The sequence below is a fragment of the Bombus impatiens genome, unplaced genomic scaffold (genome assembly GCF_000188095.3).
Source record: "Bombus impatiens unplaced genomic scaffold, BIMP_2.2 scf_0008, whole genome shotgun sequence".
Classification (NCBI taxonomy): domain Eukaryota; kingdom Metazoa; phylum Arthropoda; class Insecta; order Hymenoptera; family Apidae; genus Bombus; species Bombus impatiens.
In genome coordinates, this window is record NT_176427.1 from 89,441 (window position 1) to 113,350 (window position 23,910).

General features: G+C 25.8%; 2 protein-coding genes across 6 annotated transcripts; one reads left to right on the forward strand and one right to left on the reverse strand.

Annotated features, from left to right (window-relative positions):
- Positions 1-135: 135 nt before the first annotated feature.
- Positions 136-13,157, reverse strand: LOC100741124 (serine-protein kinase ATM). 3 transcript variants are annotated; one of them, XM_012380961.3, is made up of 18 exons: positions 12,905-13,153; positions 12,562-12,699; positions 12,047-12,467; positions 11,528-11,881; positions 11,043-11,439; positions 6,578-10,929; positions 5,947-6,273; positions 5,576-5,881; positions 5,271-5,485; positions 4,702-5,042; positions 4,053-4,519; positions 3,674-3,903; positions 3,427-3,543; positions 2,796-2,867; positions 2,410-2,555; positions 2,228-2,334; positions 1,189-1,470; positions 136-990 (listed from the first exon to the last, which is right to left on the reverse strand). In XM_012380961.3, exons 1-18 carry the CDS (start codon positions 12,974-12,976, stop codon positions 812-814), a joined length of 8,523 nt encoding a protein of 2,840 aa, XP_012236384.1. In that variant the 5' UTR covers positions 12,977-13,153; the 3' UTR covers positions 136-811. The 3 variants fall into 3 exon arrangements, with proteins under 3 accessions (XP_012236384.1, XP_003484396.1, XP_012236444.1); XM_003484348.4 differs by having other exon boundaries at positions 2,712-2,867; positions 12,905-13,152; XM_012381021.3 differs by lacking the exons at positions 136-990; positions 1,189-1,470; positions 2,228-2,334; ... (1 more) ...; positions 2,796-2,867; positions 3,427-3,543 and having other exon boundaries at positions 3,801-3,918; positions 12,905-13,157.
- A 4,551-nt stretch (positions 13,158-17,708) lies between these two features.
- On the forward strand, positions 17,709-21,510 carry LOC100741243 (inositol-3-phosphate synthase 1-B). 3 transcript variants are annotated; one of them, XM_033319626.1, is made up of 8 exons: positions 17,731-18,175; positions 19,083-19,254; positions 19,325-19,497; positions 19,576-19,861; positions 19,960-20,214; positions 20,324-20,566; positions 20,649-20,757; positions 20,861-21,510. In XM_033319626.1, exons 3-8 carry the CDS (start codon positions 19,388-19,390, stop codon positions 21,238-21,240), a joined length of 1,383 nt encoding a protein of 460 aa, XP_033175517.1. In that variant the 5' UTR covers positions 17,731-18,175; positions 19,083-19,254; positions 19,325-19,387; the 3' UTR covers positions 21,241-21,510. The 3 variants fall into 3 exon arrangements, with proteins under 3 accessions (XP_033175096.1, XP_003484397.1, XP_033175517.1); XM_033319205.1 differs by lacking the exon at positions 19,083-19,254 and having other exon boundaries at positions 17,709-18,175; XM_003484349.4 differs by lacking the exon at positions 19,083-19,254 and having other exon boundaries at positions 17,710-18,175; positions 19,594-19,861.
- The last annotated feature ends 2,400 nt before the right edge of the window (positions 21,511-23,910 follow it).

Sequence of the window (23,910 nt, forward strand, 5' to 3'; positions counted from 1 at the left end):
TAAAATAGTTCTTTATTGATTTCAAATAATACATTATGCCAACTGAAGGTTGAAGATTAAATCTATTAAAATAATGTTTTACAGATATAGATAGATAGAAATACTTTAGATAAAAATTTCAATATTTAGAATACCTTTTATATACATTTTTTATTTGTTTAAAGTGGTGTTACTTATACGGAGCATTTCTGAAATTATGGTACATGCAGTCGGATGGTGATTCTACATGCAAAGATAAGTCGAAAAAGAAAAAAGAACACTTTTTCGTTTAAGACTTCGTTCTCGAGAAAAATGAGTTTGAAATCCCATCAGATATCCGTATATTAACTGGATGCTTTAAATTATGAACTTCTACTTCTGTATTATTAAATATGGACAATGCCACGATTTGCTTCCTGTTATTGTTGTTATTTCATTTCCGAAATATCGATATTACTTTCCTTTATTCTGTATTTAATCTGCATTTTGAATGATTTTATAAATAAGAATAAGATTAGTACTTTTTAAGAATTATTTTATTAATTAAGTACTTAATGGTTTAAAAACTCATTTTTTTTCATAAGTAAAACTTTAAATGAAAAAACGTTTTTCTTCGATTTATTTTTGTATGTAGAAACACCACGCTTGTATATTTCAGAGACACTCTGTACATATTTATATTTATAATTCGTATAAAATTTAAAATAAATAAATTTAAAATACAAATATCATACTTTTAAAGTAGTGTTATAAAATAAGTGATTTCTAAACTTATATCACATTTGGATAAAATCTTTCGCTTTTTTTTTTAAGATTATGAAATATAGGTATATTATAGGTATGGTTGCCATCCACAATATAAGCGACAAAGATTCCTAGGATCATGGGCTTCTTGTATAAGTCTTTCAACTTGACCAGATACACTAGATGCTAATCCTTCTTCAGTGCCTTGTAGTTTTTGCTCTATTCTCAAAAGAGCTCTTTCTGCTGTCTTATTAGTTGCTCTAGAACCTATCAATAATAAATATTTTTAAAATATTTTTCTGTAGTACGAATATGATACAATGAATATGTAACATATTATATTACATTATTCATATATTTTCAATAAAATATTAAATTTTATTCGTAGAATATTATTAATTTATGCGATTACTATAAAAAATATAATACAAGAAAAGAAAATATGAAAGCATAAATTATATTTACACTGATTATTTTCGACTAATTTTGATGATGTTCCGCCGCTTTGAATGTTACGTGCTTCAGCGGGTGTTATAGTCCATTTAAATAATGGATCATATAAAAGAACTTGAAGCAATGTTATAATTATTTGTCTTTGATCACGTAATACGGTTAATGTTTTCTCACAGCAATGTCTCATTGTTCCCTCTACGCCAGATACACCCATACCGTCTTCAATATTTTGTGTAAGTCGAAATGGAATGGTTTCAGGAACTGGTAATACCTTTCCTTGTTCAAATGCTATGCCTATTATATTCAATAACAAAAAAATTGAAGTATTCATAAATTACATTATTAACCCTTTGCACGTGAGAGGCGAATTTCAATCACCACGGCATTCCGTGTTGCAACTCCAGTGGCGAGCGAGAGGCGATAGTCCCTGTTTATGCTAGATTTCGATATCTCCAATTGATGAGAGTGCAATATTGGTTCGTAAATTGGTTCCTTAGCTCTTTGTGTTCTTTGTTAGGAAGTGTAAAATGTTAAACTTTAAAATGGAGATAAAATATTTAATCCCATATCCCTCCGAAACTATGGTTCAACTATGGTATTGAAACAACGTCCCCAACATTGGTTCGGATTGGATCGTGGCAAAAGTATTATAGTTTAGAAACCCTAAAAAAGTGGTTTTCGGAAGTGAAATTAGCTCAAATGAAGATGAACTTGATTTTGAATTGTTGAAAAATGAGATTAATTATATCATCTTGGTGAATGCTTTATAAGTTATCATACAACAAAATACAGAAATTAATATTACAAAATCATATTTTCAAAGATGTAAATATAGATAAATTATTAGAATATAATGTTTTTGCAAGTTAATTTGTATATGAAATCATTTTACACTAGCTGTAAGATACGCGTCACGTATACGCTAAATCATCCGGAGTAGCTGCTACGCCCGGCCGAAAAAGTCCTCGAGTGCAAAGGGTTAATAATAGCACTAATAATACAATGTTGCTAATATTACTACTAGTTTAAAAAATTACATAATCATATTTACCAAAATCAATATGAATTACTTCAGCAGTTATTTGATCAATTAAGATATTACTTAAATGTCTATCTCCTAATCCTAAAATATATCCTGCCATTGATGTTGTTGCTATACTGTGAAAATATAGTAAGTATAATTTAATGAATATAATAAATTCAAGAGTAATTACTATATATAAATATTATTACCTGCGTGTATACGCTAATCTGCGTTCAAACCACGTTTCAGGTGATGGATATCTTTCAATAAAAAAATAATGCATCACTGGATGCATATGGGCACAACAATCCATAAATACTTTCAACTTTACATTAGTTGATGATTTTCCCACTGCCTAGAAATAAAATTTACATTATATTTCCATACTACAATATTCTATATACTGTAAGGTATCGCATAGCCATTATAAAATTCATACTGCAAATAATAATCAAAATAAGAACAATACATATCGGTTGTAAAATTAAATGTTATTTGAATATAATCTTACTGCTAGTTTGTCTCTACAATAATTTGCTTTATAATCCTTTGGATAGTATTTCTCATGAAGTCCTTGAATGGTACCTGAACCTACCAATATAGTTACGATAGGTATTGTTTTATCACACCATTCAAGTATTCCTGATCTTTGTGTTAATGGCACAACCTAGAAAAGTAATAGAAGAAACATAAGTATAGGACATATAAGATTATAATTACATTAACATATAAAATAGATATTTAATATATCTAAAATAATTTATATCACTAATTAATCATATATCAATATTAAAGAAAGGAAATGCTACAAGAGTAATTAATTCAAGTACAGAAGTAGGAAAGGAGCAGAAGAAAATGATAAAAAGAAAAAAAGGGAAGCTCTTATTCTGGAATGTGGCAGGAGTGGAGAGAAAAAATAAGGATTTTTAGGGATATATCGAAAAATTTGTTTTTATAAGGTCAGCAGAGACATAAGAGGACAAAAGCTGATAAAGAATACAGGACATATTATCTAAGGGATTTGAAAGGAAAGGAAGAATTTATTTATTTTATAAAGGAAGAAAAATGGAAGTCGGAGGTGTAGAAGGGTGAGTTAGATAGTTTAATGTAAGCTAAGTCCATCTCATGGCCGGTGATACTGAAAAACGTTAAATAAATAAGAAAAATAATAATAATTAATTTAATGATGACAAATTCTTGAAATATAAATAATTTGTTAATATTACCTTGTAAGTTCTAATTGTTAATTTTCTACGTTTAGTATCTTTATGAGATTTTAACAATATATTCATTACATTAAACACTTGTTGCATTACAGCATCTTGTCGTAAATCATCTTTTCCCTAAAAGTATATTTAAATAATTAAAAGTATATAGTATTCTTTCTCTCTCTCTCTGTCTTTCGATAGTATCAAAAATAAATGTTTTTTTATCCAGTATTGAACACATTATGTAATACACTCAATAATATACCTTTATTAATTCATGTCTATATATGCCATCTGTACCAATACAAGTTAATTTTTTTGGAGTATTTATACCTCCAACAGTTTCATATGATTCTGTATATTTAGCAATGCCAATCACATTGTTGTAATTTCTGGATGGTCGTACATCAATTGTTAATGTTAGCACAAATATGTTTTCAAAATTTTTAATCTTTAAAATTTTTTGATTTCTTGGTATTTTAATTTCATAACCCGCTAGAAATGGAAATTCTATGATGAAGTATTCTACAATTAGAACTAAGTTTAAGATGTGCTATTACACATAATGTCTGTTTATATGTTTGATATATGTATAATTATATTTTCATTAAAAATACTTCTACTTACATCTTCTATCTACTTACATTTATTTGAGGTAGTTGAAAGATTAGCCAACATAACTAAAGCATGTGATAACTTTTCCATTTCTTGTATAATTAAATTTATATCTGATTCTTTTATTTCTTGTAACAATTTTTGTGTTCCAAGAACTCTTGGTTCTAGTGTTCTACTTTTTCTAGCTGTATTATAATCATAATCACCATATAAATTTTTTAATGCTAACAGAACTGGTAATGTATGATGTGGATGTTCTAAAGCACAACGTTGCATAATGTTATATATTTTTTCAGAAAACTCATTAAATTCATCATTCATATGCGCAGCTAATTGTGGCACAAGTGGAATAAATTTAAAAGATGGTAATCTGTTAAGATTTTCTTGCAATAAATCATTGACTTCCTTTTGATGTATATTGTCTAACCAAAGCGCAATTATTCTAAATATTAACAAATTATAATTTTCGCTGTGCTGTAGTGCTATTAAATAATACCTGTATAAAGCAATATAATAATGTTTATTTATAGATATTAAGTAAGATAATATCAATTTTAACATAATTAACATATATTAAAATATATTAATAGTAAATGAAATATAAATATACTTTACTGATATGTAAAAAACAGAAATTATAGAGCTCTTTTATGAACTTTGCAGAAATATGGAACTTACTTTAATGCTAAAATCAAATAATTATCTTTTTCTTTTTGTATATGTTCCAGTTCTGCAACATCATTCGTATTTTGTCTTTGGTTTAAAATCATTGCACTTCTAATATCTTTATCTTCACTAATTGAATGTTTATTAATTCCTTTATAGGAATATGTAATACATTCTTTTAGATTTTCAAACTGAGGAGATTTCATATATGAACTAATTTGCTGATACTGATTATCAGCAAAACGAGCTAAAGCAACTTGTGTATCATGTAAATCTTTAATTGTATCAGTATTTTGTGTACTAATTGATGTGTTTATATCTATAGATTTTAAGTAATATTTTTCTATCACAGTCTGAAAGATAATAAATAATAATATACATTATTTTTTTATTATGTATGTATATGTATATAATATATTGTAGTGAGAGATGTATATAAGATATTGTAGTGAAATAAAATATTGTATTAAAGCTTAGTACATCTATAATAAATAATAATAGAATAGATAAAGCTGATAATAAGATACTAAGTAATCTTAAAAATTTCATACCTTAATTTACTTTTATTTCATGATACATACCTGGGGATTTTCTGATTTTGTTTCAGCCATCCAATCTCCATAAACTCTTAATATTTGTGCTCGTAATTTTGCATCTAAAGTTTCCTTTTGCATTAAGTTACGTAAAAGAAATCGTCCAACATCTAAATCTTTCCTAACTAGTGCTAATAAAGATTCTTGATAAAGTAATTGATCTTGAATTTTTGATGGTATACCCTTTTGTTTTATTAAGATATCTTCATAAAAAAATTAAAATATGAATAAAATACATATATTTTATAATTGAATACTTAATATAATGTTATAATAATCTTAATTATATATACCTAATGAACGTGTAGCAATATGCAAGTTATCTTTATCTGCTGCTATTTTTGATATTTGCAAATATGTATTAAAAAGCGCATTTTTAATATTTACGTTATTAATTAAAGTATCATTTATTTGAAACATAACAGTTCTTTGAGTTAAAATCGGTTCAATATATTGAAATTCATAAAAATTTGCAATATCCTGCTGTTGCCATTTATGTAAGATTTTTTCATATTCGCCTTGTTTAGCAAAGCTTAACTCTTCAATTTCATTAATTAATTGCAATTGCATTAACTTTTCATATATAGTTTTACTACTTTCTACAAATAATCAATTGTTAAATAGATAATACTTTTTCAAAGTCAGAAAGTTTAATAATTCTTACCTAGATTAATGTTCTTAAGTGCTTTGATAATATTTATACGAGCATTTTGAATTGCATTCTGTATAGCTGTCTCATTACCTTCATGAAAATATTTTAATGCTTCATAATGATAAAAGTGATAATCATGTTCAGTTATTTCTAATTTTAAATTACAGCTATTTTGTGGATATAAAGCTTGATTTGTCTCACAAATATCCCAATTGCTAAGTCGCCAAGCACATTCATACTGAATGTCTTTATCTATTTTTACACCATTATTTGACATAGTAGATATAAAATTACTAAGTAAATAATGAAGACCAGACTGATATAATCCATTTGCCATTTCTGAAATGTATAATAAATTACATATAATTTGAAATTATTATAATGAAAATATAATTTTCTTTTTAATAAATTACGATTTATTGAAACTTTATGATCATTATAAATAAATTTTGTATACTTTAAAATAACAAATTTCTAATTAATATAAACATATAACAATTTTAAAATATTTTGTTTTATATGTACATAGTTTTAATGTCACATCAACTGCAAGGTGTTAAAATCTTGTTAATAAATGTTGTGCTAAAATTAATTTAAAATTATAATAAGCTCTCAAATAAATATGTAATTTTGTAATACTCACCCTTAATTACTGACATATTCCCAGAAGAAAGTTCAACATCTTGTGCAGGCATTACTTTATCCCATTTATTGGTATGTATATAATGTTGAATACGAGTAGAATGATCATGCAAATGTGAAGAACCAGTGCCATTAATTGCATCAAAATCACCTATCTTAGCGTAAGAATCTCTAAGTATATTTTGTATCACTTTCCCTTGTTCAGCTGATTTTTCATAGACATAATCAATTTTTGAGATATTAGTAAAGTTATTATAATCATTTAAAATAGTTTCACAAGACATTTCTGCATATAATATTGCAGTAAAAAATGCTGAACAATATTTGGCAGCTTTTGCAATACATATATAATTAAATTCTAAATCATTGTTTGGAACTTGCATTCTAATATAGTTCACAATATTCAACATACAACGTACAATACAATGATCACAATTTGTAAATTTATGTGAAGGAATGCTTGTTTTTATTGTAAAATCAAAATGATATTCAAAAAATGTATTAATACACAAAGATATGGTACTCATAAACCGTTTATCTGTATGAATTATCAAAAAAATAATTCTTGGTAAAATTATTTCACAAAAATCAGTACTTAACATACAAATGGGGATTAAATTTTCAGAATAAAATCCTGTAAAACACTCTAAAACATTACATGTTAATACTATAATCCAATTAGCATATGAACCATCGGATTGAGTTGTCCAAAAGGTATTATCCGACTTTATAATATCATTAGTTTTTGTGTAGTTTATAGCAATGTTGCTCATTTTTGAGTTTTTGTTCTTTATAAATGGCTGAATATAATTTAAAGGTAATACTGCCTGTGATTCATCCAAAACAGTTTTTAGATTGTTCATGTATTCAGCATCTAACATCTTTTGCCCCCAAGAAGATGAAAGTACAACATCCAGTATATTAGCACTAATTTTTCGAAACTCAATATCACTTTGAAATAAAAATTGTACCATTGTTATTATTATTTTATATGATAATATCTCTATTAAATCAGAAGATTCTTTAACATGACTTTTCTCAAAATATATCATTGATGTCAAATCAGTTGGTCCTAATTCACCTAAACATTTTACAGCTTCAATTGAAACATTTATATCAGATGATGCTGTTAATTTTATGAGTTTGTATATCAATTGATGCAATATGCTTGAGGTACAATCTTCAAAAAAACCATGAAATGTTTCAAGTTTATCATATAGTTCTTGTAATTCTTCTTTTCTTGTAGATAATTGTATTCGTAAATGAACAATATCTTCTATGCTATAATGTATATCTTTATCAGTCACTGTACACAAAAAATGTTTTACTTCTTGTTCCAAACTATAAATTTCCTTTGCTTTATATTTCAAATCATTATGTATCTTTCGTATTTCTAAAAATATAGGAACATTTGGAAATGAATTTAATTTCTCTATTGCATCAGATAATATTTCCTTTTGATCAATTATTAGGAACTGAAGTATTTTTAGAGCTATAGGTATCTTCCCTGCTTGTGCTATAGGAATTAAAGTTATGACAGTGAAATTCAAAATTTCTTTGATTTCTTCAACTCTTACACACAAAACATGTTTTATAAATTTGTAAAAATATTTACATCCTAGTTTACAAAGGGTATTATCAAATAATTTAATTATGTGAAGTAAACTGTAACCAATATCTTTTATGATATACATAGACAATGTATTGAAATATTCTTCTTTCAATTCTTTAATAATCAATGAACAAAAGAATATGTACTGATGAAAAGCTTTTATCTTATGTTCCTCAAATTTCTTTTTATAGATATTATTAATTAAATGTGATAATATTTTTTGTAATACTCTTGGGCAATTATAAACTAAATAGTATTGTACAGACATTTTTGGTATAATAAAGTTTTCTTCTATGTACTTTAAACAAATAAGCATTGTTTTGTTTTTAAAATGAGGAGGATCTGATATTGCAAACGATATTCTTTCTCCCAATATTTCTTCAAGGTAATCTTCATCGTGTAATCTTTCAATAAGAAATATTAATATTTCTTCAAATTTTTCTTTAAACAAGTTAGAGAACTTCCTCATTTCAGCAAATTCATCTTGATTTGATTTTAATTTATAAAATATTTTTCCTACTAATGTTTTTGATCTATTTCCATTATTTTCATTAATGCAATATAATAGCCATGATAAAATTTGTGGAAAAATATTTTCAATGAGTTGTTTAAATGATAAGTTAATATAATTGCAAAAGGAAATGACACTAGAAAGTTCTAGATTTTGAAATTTAATAAATGCTATTGTATTACTATATATTTTATAAAATTGTTCTTCTGATTTACATTGTGTTAAATTCCAAGGAAATAATTGTGATGAATATTTGGAATTAAACCAGTATGTCATTAAATAACTTAAATTTTCTTCCACGATGTTTGAATAATTGATTTGATTTGCCATAATACTTATTGATTTTGAAATTATTTGAGTTTCTACTCTTTTGTCAATGCTAAACCGTAACATTGTTAGTAATGCACGACACTGAAATGTTCCATTAGTAGATATTATAGCAGCAAGCATTAGTGAAATACTTGCTGTTGTAATTTCCTTCTCGTCTGTTTTTATTTCGTCATCTGTTTTATTGTTAATGGCTAATTCATTTATTGATTTTTCTATTTTTGTAAATAATGTTTCTTTCCATTCGAAATTAATATTCTTTAAAGAATATATCTTTTGTATACACTTAATTATTTGCACTTGTGCAAGAAATGAATTACTAATAAGGGATGATAAAATTCCTTCAAATATTGGCATTTGGTTCAAAGTATGACATGTAGTATAACAAAAATGGGAAGGACTAATATAAATAATTTCTGAGAGACATTTAATAAATTCTTTATGAGCAAGGACACCATATCTTTTTTCAGATCGCAGCTTATTAAATCGAACAATAATATTCATTAAATTATCTAACTTGTAATTGTAAACTAAGGCATAATTAAAGAAATATGGTAAAACATTTAATATATAACGTGTAATTGTTTCATCTTTATAGCATTCGTGATATAATTGCAACAAATTTTTCAATGGTAGTTCATTGTGATTTTTCCATAACTCTTCTTTATCATATTTTGATAGAGATTTTAAAACTGTTATAGCCATCATAAAATCAACTGTATGTGAAAGATCGTACATATCAATTTTAAGCAAGTTATCCATAAGCTTTATTTGAATTTCACATTTTTTTTGTTTTAAGTTCATACAACAGAATAATGCTAAAGCTTTTGTTGTTTGTATTCTTATTGTACCTTTGTCACAAAAGTTACATGGCTTTGTTTGTATGACTTCTCTAACTAAATATTTATGACTATTTAGTCTAGACTCATAGCCATCATAATAATCACGATTAGTTTTATAATCGGAAATTTCATTGTCCTCAATATTCATTAAACTAAATATGTTTTTTAGCATATTCAATGTTGCAGATGTAACAATTATTTTTGCTATATCAGTATCATATGATGTTCCATACAATGTATTAAGTGCTTTTGTTACGTTAAATAGATAATTATATTTACTTCTTGATGGATTGGTTATTTTTTCCAATGAACTATAAGCAATGTCTATATAATTTTTCAATGCTTGTATCAAAGATAAATCTTCGATATTTTTAGATACCATATTCAATTCTCTCATCATTGATAAAACTTTTGCTACAACCGCAATCTTTATTATAATTATATGAAGAGCATTATTTCCATCTTCAATAATAACATGTAAACTGTTTATTAAATAAGTTACAATATCTTCCATAAACAGTACATATCTATTTACTTCTGGCTTTTGTTCTGCATTTTCTACCTTTTCTTTAGTGAATACATTTTTTTTATACTTTAGTAACAAATAATAATGTTCAATGTCTTCATAAAATGACTTAGTATTTTGTTCAATTTTTGAACAATCACATATGTCATTAATATCATATTCATTGAATTTTATTTGTTTCTGATGTTTTGACTTTAATGTTATGCCAATAAGTAATAAGCACAGTTCATCAATTCTTATCTGTGTTGCCATTTCGTGCCAAGGAATATTTAATATCCATTTTATAAGACATGACCTAACAGAATTTGTATTCATTGCTGGTGAATATACATTTATATTAAATACTTTCATATTAGTAGGCAAAGGCAAATGTTCACAGATTACTATTAATGTACGAAGACTCATAATAGACCACTTAATAACATTTGTCAAATATAGCTTTAAAAGTGCATTTGGATTTGTTATTTTATTATGTATTATAAAAAGCTGTGTGAGTTTATGAGTTGATATTTCATTCTGATTTATGTTTAATGATCTAAAACAATAAATTACTATAGACACACAAACATAAAATCAATATTTTAAAAGAGTGTAAAATAATATAAAATAAATGTATATGACCTAAAATCTGAAATAAATAAATAATACCTTAATAAAATATCCCATATTTGGTCCCAATAAATATTTGAATTTTCTATATCCATTATAGAACATAATTTTTCATTCATTAACAAAACAGCAGCTAGTTCAAATAAATTATTTATGATCTTTTCTTTCTTAAGAGATAATGTGAAAAGATCCACTAAAACTTTTAAAAATATTGGAAAATCTCCTGATTTTAAACATTCAGGATATTGCTTAAACAATGTTGTTAAGACCTGTATCATGGGCCAAGCTTCTTCTGGATTATTATCAATAAGCATATCAACCGGTCCATTTATTTTGACAGCAATTCGTCTGCGTTTTGCTGGTTGTATATAATCATAATTATTGAATGATGTTTTCTCAGTGATCAAATCTGGATTTTCCATTACTTGTTTAAAAACTAAAACATATTTATTTTTAGATTAATAATTAATAAAATATATTTATTTTACATATTCTTTATTTTAAAAAAGTTACAAATATATTACCTTCAATTGCAAACCAAAGGAAGCTCTTTGAAAGTATATCAGCTTTAAAATCTTTCAAAATCATTAGATACATACTTTTAAGAGAATTGTACCATTTTCCCCAATCATAAGCATAAGCACCATCACAAGTTTTACATACTCCTTTGGGATGATGAATTTTTACAAAAAATAGTAAAAGTTTATATTTTTCGATAGAACTGTCTAATCTGATTATATTCGGTAAAATATTTTCACTAAAATGACACAGTGTAATTCTATATTCTACTGCAATTTGTTGACATATTGTATATGTAACTTTGTAACTAGATTCAGCTAAAATTTCTCCATTTTTTTCTACATCAAGGAAAATACTTTCTAAAATTGGAAAAAGTTATAGCATGTTTTATTATGATGTTAAATTAATAATTTATATATATATAAATTAGTTAAATTATAGATAATATATAGTTGTTGATTTTAACACGGAATTTTAGAATAAATTTTAATTAAAAACATTGTTTTAAAAATTTCATTACATACCTAAAAATAATAGTATTTCTTTTACATTTAAAAATAAATTTGTATGCAAACAACCATACTCAATGATCATTTGCAATGTATCTAAAACAATTCTTTTACTTGTAGGAGAAGACATATATTTATATAAATTTAAACACATTTTTAACAATTCCTTCCACTGTTCATGAGTCATGTTCACCTGATATATTCTAAATGGTAGTATATAAGAATTTAGCACATTTATATAAGTATCATGATAATATTCGTATATATGTGTCCCTAAAATTTGTAAAATTAAAGGCATTATATCTTCACATTTTAAAAGTGGTACTTTATGACAATTTGCATGTCGAAATGTATTTTTCACAAGTGTGCATGTATAATTTCGTTCAGTTATTGCTGCTTTATTAGAAGAATCTTTATTAGCAAGTCTATCTGCTTCCTTGAATAAAAATAAAAATGGTTATAACATTATGTAAAATTACTTCTAACAAATTTCATTTTAATTATATTCTATAGCATAAAAATATATTTACATTTAATACTATCCTATGGACACTATGTATTATATATGACCAATCTACAATACTTTGTGTTCTTTCCTTTGTATTTTCACAAATTTCTAGTATTGCATCTTCATTTTCATATAATTCTAATAATTCCTGAACACACATCTAAAACGAAAAGTATAATTAACATTTAGTACAATGAATAGTATTATCCTTCACACAATGAAAGATTATTATTATTGAAAAATGTCTAGAACATTAATAATTGTTAATTAATGTAACCTTTCTTAACTAGAAATTGTCCCAAAATGATAAAGTTTAAAATTAAGTGATATAAAACAAACATTAGTAGGTACATATGTATACATACCTTTTTACTTGCAACTTTCTTACTATCTGCATTTCTTAATATTTCTTGTACTCTTTCCAAATATCTTGACATTTTTATTCCAATTCTTGATATTTACTTATATTATATTACATACTCCTGACAAGAAAATTCGTCAAGTTACATATGTATGTATATATATAAATTTTATATATACATATATACAACAATTGATAGTACTGACAATACTATATTAGCTATTAAAAGATGTTTAACCGAAATAATACTTACTTTTCATTCTCAAATAATCAAATCTACAAAACTATCATTCTACTGGTTACTCTTTGATAAACCTTTTCTAGTAAAATTACTAGATGAACAATAAAATTCACTAAACTAATTATATAGATGATATAACTGTGAATATTCGAATCAAAGTAAACGTATGTATAATAGGCATCTTTTCAAACATACTTACTTATACAAAATACAAAATAGGTTAATTCTAAAAATTGTAAAGTCATATTTTTATATATGTTGAGAAAATTACTATATACAACGTGACCCGTAATTCAGCTCAAAGACAAAAATCTAGAATGATAATATTGCGCTGGGAGCTCCATTTTTGAGAAAATTGAGTTTTTAAATGTATGAAGTATGCATAAATTTGCTTAATTCCCAGCTAAACAAGAGTAGATAATCGATAGGAAGTTATTCTACATGTGAAAATAAGTAGAAATGTAGAATAATGTAGAATAAAGATTTTTCATTTGAAGTTTCATTTTCGAAAAAATTAAATTTGAGATTTGCGTAGTATACGTGTACCGGTCTAATTCTTGACTAACATATCCAAAATCTATTTTTTCCAAAACGAAGCCTTAAATTTTATTCTTCATTTTCAATTTTTTTCGTATGTAGAGTAATCCCCTGTCGATTGTCTATTCCTGTGCAATCAAGAATTGGTCAAATTCATCCATACTTTACAAATTTCCAAACTTGTTTTTGTCAAAAAACGAAGTCTCCAACGCGATTCTATTATCCTTGATTTTTATCTCATTTTGAGGCATAGAATCTCCCTGACTCCATTCTGTATATATAGGGTACATACATTCTATAATTTTATTAAATAAATATATATTAAGCATGATGTTGAATTTAAACGTAATTAATGCAAAAAGATTATTAAATGCGTAACATTACAAATTATTAATAGCATTATTTTCATATGACTTTTTATTATATGTATTTATATATATTTATCTATACTACAAAAATCGTTTACTGGTATAATATCATTATTTAATATGACGTAGTAATAACAAACAGCTGATATACAAATGTTAACAAACAACATGTAACAAGAAGATTTTATTAAATTTATTTAAAAGAATTTTTAAGTATAACATACAACATATTAAGAAAACATAATGGTAGATATTCATGTATTTACATGATTTATATTATTCATTTTTTTAAATCTTTATAAAAATGTAAAAAAGTATATAACAAGCGTTAATTATTGTATTTTTTTTATCTTTACGATTTTAGTTAATGATTATATATGTACATTCTCTCATGCGATTTTTTCGAGAAAATTAGGATATTATAGTATATGCGATGAAGAATAAGAATATATGTAATTTAATGTATTTTAATGTTTAATAATATGATATGTTTAAATATAATTTATATTCAGAAAAGATAATCAACATAATATTATCTGAATTCAATGCTTAAATTAATAATTTATATAATTAATAACTACTCTTATTATTATTTATATATATTCAATATTTCTAAAAATTGTAAATATTGCCAAAAAAATGTTGTGTACAACTAAAAAAAATGAGTGAAGATCACATTAAAAATTACAGTTTTTTATACATAGTTAAATTATCTTGCTTAGTATTATATACTTGTGAAGTATAACATATTCAATAAAATTACGTTTCTTATAAATTGTCAAAAATAAGATCGAATATTTTTTCATTTTTAATGTACGTATAATGCGTTTTGTTATTTCTTATTCTCAGTAATCCTAAGTAAATAAAAAATATTTTATACATTTCTATATATTTTATATTTTAAATATTTGAAGTGCAATGTGAAAATACCTTTTATTGAATACATTGAATCAACTATAGAATTAAAATTGAAAGTTATTAAGAAGTTATTAAGAAGTTATTACGATATTAAATTTGCTTAACGATCTTAAAATTTCGAATTATTTTAGAACTTCAGAAAATAAAGGAACACGGAACTTCAAAGGTATTTATTCATAATATCTATTGCGTTGGTATATACGTGTATGATGATGGTCGTTCCCATAAGCTAATTCCGCTCCAATTTAGTTTAAGCATTGGACAGAGTTCAACTATCACTCTTTATGAATAATGGGCCAACTGTTGGTTGAATTCCTTTTAATATTTTTGAGATAAGTTTACGTAATCGTATCCGCGAATTCGTTTAATAACGAATGAATATAAGCAATTAAATAATTATTATGTAGCAAAGTTGCTATTACAGTTTTATTTCCTTTTGTTTCCATGATTTCTTATTTCTTTCGGTATATATACATTATTATAATGTTATACGCCTATAATATACATCATTATTACATTGCGGATTTTTATGCATTTATGGGATTCGAAATTTGAAAGTGAGAAATTATACAGAATGCACATAATATCAGAAAACGCTTATATAAAATATATAAAATACCCAAAGTATAGTGCTTTCTATGATACCGAATAGGCAAAACAATTTTTTAGCAAAATTCTACTTTTTCAATTATATATTTTCTAAAATATGAATCTGCATAAAAATCTGCAGTCTAATTATTATCTTGTGACTAGATATTTACGATTTCTTTCATACGCGACATGAAACAAAAAAAATGAGAAATATTTATTCTATTAGAATTTCGCGAATATGATTATATCGGCACAGTATGTATAGGTAGTGGACGATCAGCGATAAGGGAGTTGTCGATGTTGTTTCTTAAATATCGATCCGGAAATATTTCTGAACATATGATATTAATGTATGGAAGAATGCGATGCGAAGTGAAGGTACTAAATAGTATTTAATGAATTTTGTGTAAGATTCCAGCCTTGTACATATATGTATATACATTATCGGTAATGATGATGCTCGTTTCTTGGGATGAAAGCAAAACGACACGTATATATAGTATACATTTAACGTTGACTCGGATAAAATCAGCCTTTGTAAACAGATTATAGCTCATAATCGTCCGTGGAGGGTCGTCTTACGAATGGCCTGGCAACATAATTCTTCCATTACGAAAGTTCCAGAGGCACCGAGTGCCAATTGATTGAAACAATCTATATATTTCAACTACACGTGATGTAATTGAACAGTTCACAGACCCGCTAACAATCATAATTTAAACCGCAAAACGTGTTAATACCTTATTTTATAGATTTGTGCAATTTATGTATAGTATGTATATATATATATATATGTACATACATGACATATATACATGACATATACTTCAATTATATTACTCTGTGAAAATACAGTAATTTTACCATAGTTTACCGTAAATTATAAGTAGAATTATTTTATATAAACGGTGCATTTGTAGTTAATAATCGTATCAAGTAATTTATAAAGAAGCACTTACATGTAGAGCATCTGTAACAATGCAAAACTTTCTTATGACAAAGAAAGTATTTTTTAATAAATATTTGTAATGAACGGTAAAGTTATAGTTTATTTAATAATTTACAAAAAATTGTAGCTTTACATATCTAGAATGTATGAAAGGATGTATATAATAAGATGAAATTTTTAATTGATATATATGACAATTTATATTCGATAAATATTAATTCTCATGTTTTTGTAGAATATATTGTGCAATGTGCTTTATACACATGTAAGTGCATAACCAATATGCATAAAAATTTTGATATATAGAAATACGATTAATATAAATAAAAATAAAATATTAAGTTTCATTATGTTAAATAAGCCAATGTATAAATATAATACTTCATTAAATTTTTTCAGCAAATATACACATTAATTGAATAATATACATAATAGCAAATAAAAATATAAAAGTAAATATTGACAAAATTAAATAATTATAATAGCTATATATACATATATACATATGTAAATTTTTGTTTCATACATACATTATTATATATTCATTGTTATCAATTTTATTCAGAGCAATAACTCATAATCTTATGTAGTTTTAATTTAAATATTTATTCTACCTGGGATATTCTATTAACTATTGAAACGTATACATAAATTTATATAATATTACATATTATTTGTACTTGTCAGAAAGTCCAAGGTATTCGAAATGTTCTATGATCATCCGAATGTCATGGATTTTATAGCCTCTTTTCATTTAAAGGAACGATTCATGAATTTATAAAACGGAAGAATAATTGGCGTATTAACGATAAAAAATAATCACGTTAGTTGAAATAACGGACGTTTTCATAACGCAGGAGCGATACAAACTCGGTTGAACGTAGAACCTAAAACAAGAACTTGATAGAAAAAAGAAAAACGTAGAACTTGGAGAAAACATATACACGCACACGAACGATTCGAACATCGAGATATTTATCCAGGAGATAAGGTTAAAACACAGAATGTGGTTGTAAGGTGGTATAAGGAACAAAAAAGTAAGAAAGACGAGAGAATAAGAAGTTGCAAACTAAGCGTATGTTTAGTTTATGCGAGATTAGTTAGCTTGATAAAAACCGAGCGGTAATCAAATATAATAGGTGCCAGTTATACAGGGTGGAAGGGGGCTGCCATGACATTTCTTTTAAAGCGCATGCTTGCGCGAACTCTCGACATTTACGTTTCAGCTACGAACACGACGTTTTGGATATTCACCTTCGAGTATCATTTACGTTCGCTTTGCCTACGAATTTCTTCCTTTATTTTCTTTATCGCGGATATATAAATATACATATACATATATCACTTGTTGCATGGTGATTTATAAAAAGCGATTATACATCGATTGTTAATTTATATATATATATCCTTTGATATTAAATCTAGAATATAATCCTTCAATCAATCTATAATCCTTGAACCAATATTCCTGTGGAAGTACATTTTTTGTGAATTTGCCGCAAAGCTAATTCAAGACTATTATCATCAGTGTAAAAGATTTAAATAACAACTAAAATGGCTTTGAAAATTCGCGTTGAATCGCCGAAGGTGAAATACACAGAAGACTATATCGAAGCACAGTACGAGTATCAAACAACGAATGTTACGGAAGACAACAGTGGAAATTATACAGTAAGCATACCTAGAATATTATGATATAATATACCTCTTACTTTTTTCTTATAATTCTTTCTTTCTATTTAAAAAAATATTCCTTTTTATTACAATAGTTGCCAAATTATTAAAACAGAACATTATGAGAAAAAAATTATAGAATAAGAAAAATGATTTTCTATATTTTATATAATAAATCCGATCAATAATGTTTAGCAGATTGTTACTAAATTAAAGAGATTATAATCGACTTTAATTTTAAGCAAAAAAATTATTTTTGTAAAGTATATGGGAGATATAAAAAGAATTTCAAAACTGTTGAAATGATGTATATTAACTTATTCATACTTGTTCTTTTCCTTTCTCAAAAAAAAAATATTTTATACAAAGCAATTCTTCATTATGAAAATTCATTTCTCAAAGGACTTTATGATGAATTATTATATTCTAAAAATGTTCATTTCATAATAGTTTTATACATTAAATGATAAGATGTAGTAAGATGTAGCATAGTAGTAAGAAAAGCTTCGAAAATACCCGCCCTTAGTGATATTTACTCATTCCTTATTGTAATTATTATGCATACGCAATGAAACATCAACTATAGAATTTCACTATGCATTTAATATATGAAAATAACAATACACATAAAAAAAAAGATCTTATATCTTAATATTGTTTTTAGACGTCCCTTTTAAACTATAAATTTCGTAAAAACTATATAAATAAATTGCTGTAACAAAATGAAAAAAGATGATAACGATTATTAAACAAAGTGTAAATAAGCTTATTTGTAAATTTTTTTTATCAAGAAAACGGCTCTGATATTTAATTTGATCAATACATTTAAGGTTGAAAGGTTTTTTTTAGAAAAATTGTATAAATATTCAATTTACAAATTTTGTATTAAAAAATTCTTTTTTAGGGGGAAGGAACAAATATAATAATTAAAAAAAATGAACAGCTGCTCAAACCCTATGATTTTAATTTTGGAAATGAATTTTTCAATTTTTGAAAAAAATAAAGGTTCCTGTATTGTACACCACTCGTGTACTAGTAGAAAAAACCTTGGATACAAATATTAACAATTGCTACGTGTAATATTATTTATTTTAAATGTCTGAAAGTAATATATTACAGAATATAAACATGCATTTATTGTAATAGGTAACACCTGTAACAACAAACCTATTAATTAGAACACAACTGAAAGTTCCAAAACTTGGGTTAATGTTGGTAGGATGGGGTGGAAATAATGGTACCACTATTACCGCAGCATTATTAGCAAATAAACTTAGGTTGACATGGGAAACAAAGAATGGCATTCAAAAAGCAAATTGGTAATTATGATAATTTAATAATAATATAAAAAATTTTTTAATTCTTCTTCTTAAGTGAAATAATGTACTTATATAAAGCTTTTATTTAAATTTTAGGTATGGTTCCTTAACTCAAGCATCTACCATCAGATTAGGCAAAGGAAACAAAGAAGAGGTATATGTTCCCATGTCTTGGATGCTTCCAATGGTAAATCCAGATGATATTGAAATTGATGGTTGGGATATTTCAAATATGAACTTAGCTGATGCTATGCAACGTGCGGAAGTTTTAGACATTAATTTACAGAAGCAATTAGTACCACACATGGTGCATATGAAACCAAAAAAAAGCATATATTATCCTGACTTTATTGCATCCAATCAGGTAATTCTCTCAATTAAATTTTTCTTTTTCCTTAAATATTTATCTATTATTTACTTGGATTTTAAGAAGAAATCTATATTATATTTTTTAACTTTTAGGAAAAAAGAGCAAATAATATTATTTATGGTACAAAATTCGAACAATTGGAACAACTTAGAAAAGACATTGCAGAATTTAAAACTACAAAGAATTTGGATCAAGTGATTATATTATGGACTGCTAACACAGAACGATTTTCAGAGATAATACCAGGTGTAAATGATACAGCAGAAAATTTATTAAATGCTATTAATGAAGGTCATTCAGAAATTAGTCCAAGTACAGTGTTTGCTGTTGCAGCTGCTTTGGAAGGAGTGAGTAAAATATATTTAGTATTATATTATTTTTAAATTGAAATTATTAATATTCTTCTTATTATTAATAGCAAAATTTGTTAATATTGTGTATATGTTACTGCTTCAGTGTACATATATAAATGGATCACCTCAAAATACTTTCGTACCAGGAGCAATGGAATTAGCAGAGCAACATAAAACATTCATTAGTGGCGATGATTTTAAATCTGGGCAAACAAAATTGAAATCTGTACTTGTAGATTTTCTAGTCTCAGCTGGTATTAAGCCAGTATCAATTGTTAGTTATAACCATCTTGGAAATAATGATGGTTATAATTTATCTGCTCCTCAACAATTTCGCTCAAAAGAGGTATTTTGTTGAAAAAGAAAAAATCTAATTTTGTATAATATATATTTATAATATTAATATTCTAATATAATTCTGTTTTTAGATTTCAAAAAGCAATGTTGTAGATGATATGGTACAATCAAATAAAATTCTTTACCAACCTGGAGAAAAGCCAGATCATTGTGTTGTTATTAAATATGTTCCATATGTCGGTATGTATTAAAAAATATATATATTTATTCTATTAGATATTATATATTATTTACTATCCATTTACTATTCAGAATACAGGATTGTTATTTAATTCTTTATTAGGTGATAGTAAACGGGCGATGGATGAATATACATCAGAAATATTACTTGGAGGACACAATACGATTGTAATACACAATACATGTGAAGATTCTTTATTGGCTAGCCCAATTATTTTGGATCTGGTCCTTTTAGCAGAAATTTGTTCGCGTATTACATTCAAAGTAGCTAATACCAAAAATGAGTTCACTGGATTTCACAGTGTACTTTCCATACTTTCATATCTTTGCAAAGCACCATTAGTTCCTCAAGGAACACCAATTGTAAATGCATTGTTCAGACAACGATCAGCAATCGAAAATATCTTAAGAGCCTGTCTTGCATTACCTCCCGAAAATAATATTTTACTTGAACACAAAGTTAATTTCAAAAACCAAGTATGAATTTAAAGGAAAGATATTACATGTTTTAAAGTAAGGGTATTATTTGCAAAAGGGAAGCAAACAGTATTATCAAAGAATAATTTAAGAAAACAGTAAAAAATTCAATGTTCCAAAACCTGTACTGCTTACAAAATGAAATTTGTTAGTCTCTGAACAATACTTTTATATATCTACATAAATCTTTATTACAAGATTTGTATTATTAGATGCAAAGTGTAATCATTATTGTTGATTAATGACAAATGCTATAAAAGTTTTATAAAAACCATAGATTCTAAACCTATAAATCATGGTATTTGATACATGAGAATGTTTGCCTTCATGACATTCTACAATATACAATTGTTATATATATTTTTTAAACACAACAAATTAAAAATATCATTTTGAGTAATAAAAAAGTTATTTTTAAATGAAGATGGGGTTTAATTTCATATACAAAACTTAGTGTAGTTATGTCTAAAAATTTCTGTCAGTAATTTACTGTTTATGTCTTTGTTTTTTGTAGCTTAATGTTCAATTTCACTGTTAGAAATATTGTGATTTTTTTTTATATTATAAAGTATTTAGTAGAAAAAATAACAATGTCGATATGACTCTTCACTGTAAAAATACCCTTATTGTTCTCAGATATACATATATTATGTTTATAAATGAAGAATCAGTGTTAATAATACATTTACCAATCTGTTTATGTGTTATAATGCATTTAAGAATAAATAGTCATGAAAAAATACACACAATTTATTTATTTAAATTTTCTCATGGTATCAGAGTTTTTTAACTTGTCTTTTAACATTACAACTACCAAATAAATACTTTTTATATGATAATAATAATATTTTATTTTTCCAGCTTTCCAACCATATAAAGAGACTCAGTTTACAATCCTTATTCTTATTTATATAGGATTATTAGAGGATTATATATATATATGTGATCTTTTTGTTATATTAACACGTTCGTCGCCACGTCGCACATATTCTTGCGACGGGTATACTTCCGTGGGGGCCCCGTCACCAACGTATGGTGACGCTCTTCTTGTTCGAGTTAACACGTTTGTCGCCCAGCGTGTTTCGGCTATGTTTCCTGCGGGGCCCAAATCCGACCGTGGCTTCCTCAATATTCGAACTCGATGAAATTCTATTTATAATTTTTTTTCTAAAATTCACTACTTCGTCATCACTACTCTCTTCACTTTCAAATATATTTTCACACTGTTTACTGAACATTTTGAGGATAAAAAAATCACTGATGTAGTATCTCACAAGTATGCTTCTCGACTAAATCAAAGATCTGAGATATCTGCCATGAGATCCCTCGGAATACTTTAGCTGGAAAGTTTATCGCTTTTCCCATTTCAGAACTAAATATATTTGTCGGAAATGAAAGAACATCGGGATTTCCCATCTGGAATGTTGGGAAAAACTCCAATACCCTTAGTCCAGACTTTTACTATAGCTACACTTAAGTAATAAAAATAAGAAATAGTTTTAATGTTCGAATCTGGCCTTATGACGATGGGTTCGGGCTCGAAGTGACATAGCGGGTCACTGGACGTAGTCACGGTCGGATTTGGACCCCGCAGGAAACATAGCCGAAACACGCTAGGCAACGAATGTGTTAATTATTTTTCTTTATTTTTAATCTTTAAATTTTTGTGGTTAATTATTTCAATTTTATCAACAATTCTTCCTACGAATGAATAGGATTTTTCTTGTTTATGTAAATTTAATATGTATAACTTTTTAAAAAAATTATTGCTTTTTGTATTTTATTTTTCATATTCGAAATTTTCTTTATTTTTTGCTAACTCTGTTTGTTAATTATATACAGCGACGTGCAAAAATTTCAGATCAAGATAGATTTTTGCTTTATATTTCAAAAATGATATTTTAAAGAATTTTAAGTATCATTATACAACTATATAACAATGTTTATGTGTTATACCATTTTGTTTTACTTATATCTTTGTACCTAATATTGTTTAATATTTTTTTAGATATTGCTTTTAGAATATATATAAAGTTATTAAAAATTCATTCTGGCCAGAAATTGTTGTATATTATTGTATGTACAATAATTGATCAATATGAATCGTCGACTTTTCTCCAACACAATACATATATTTACGTAGGTTAAGATTAAATTTAAAATCACGAAATAAAAAACCGAAATTTTCTGGGGTTTTTGTTACATAGAAGTTAGATTTAGGTTTAGTTCTAAAATAAAATTAAATATATTTATAATTGGTTGCAAAATATTTTTTGTTACATTTTGCTTATCTAAATAGCGCTTTTTAACATATTACAGCTTAAAAAAGATCAGAAATATTGATCAAATTGCTCGTTATGATCCAGAAGTTTTGGGTTTGAGTTTTATTTTTCTCTCAGTACATTTTTACAGAGAAAGAATTATACGAATGAACATAGAATGATCTAATTTTCGATATAAAATAAAGAATATATTTAGCAATCAATTATGAAGAAATAATAAATATTCGCGATTTTTCTACATGAATGTAATTCGACTGCTTGATTTAAAACTCATTTGATAGAAATAATTTTTCAAAGCTTCTTTTTTTTTATAATAATAATTTTATAATAATTTTTATATCGTTTCTTACCTTTCTACGTACAACTTTTCTTAAGATTTTTACATGTAATTTTT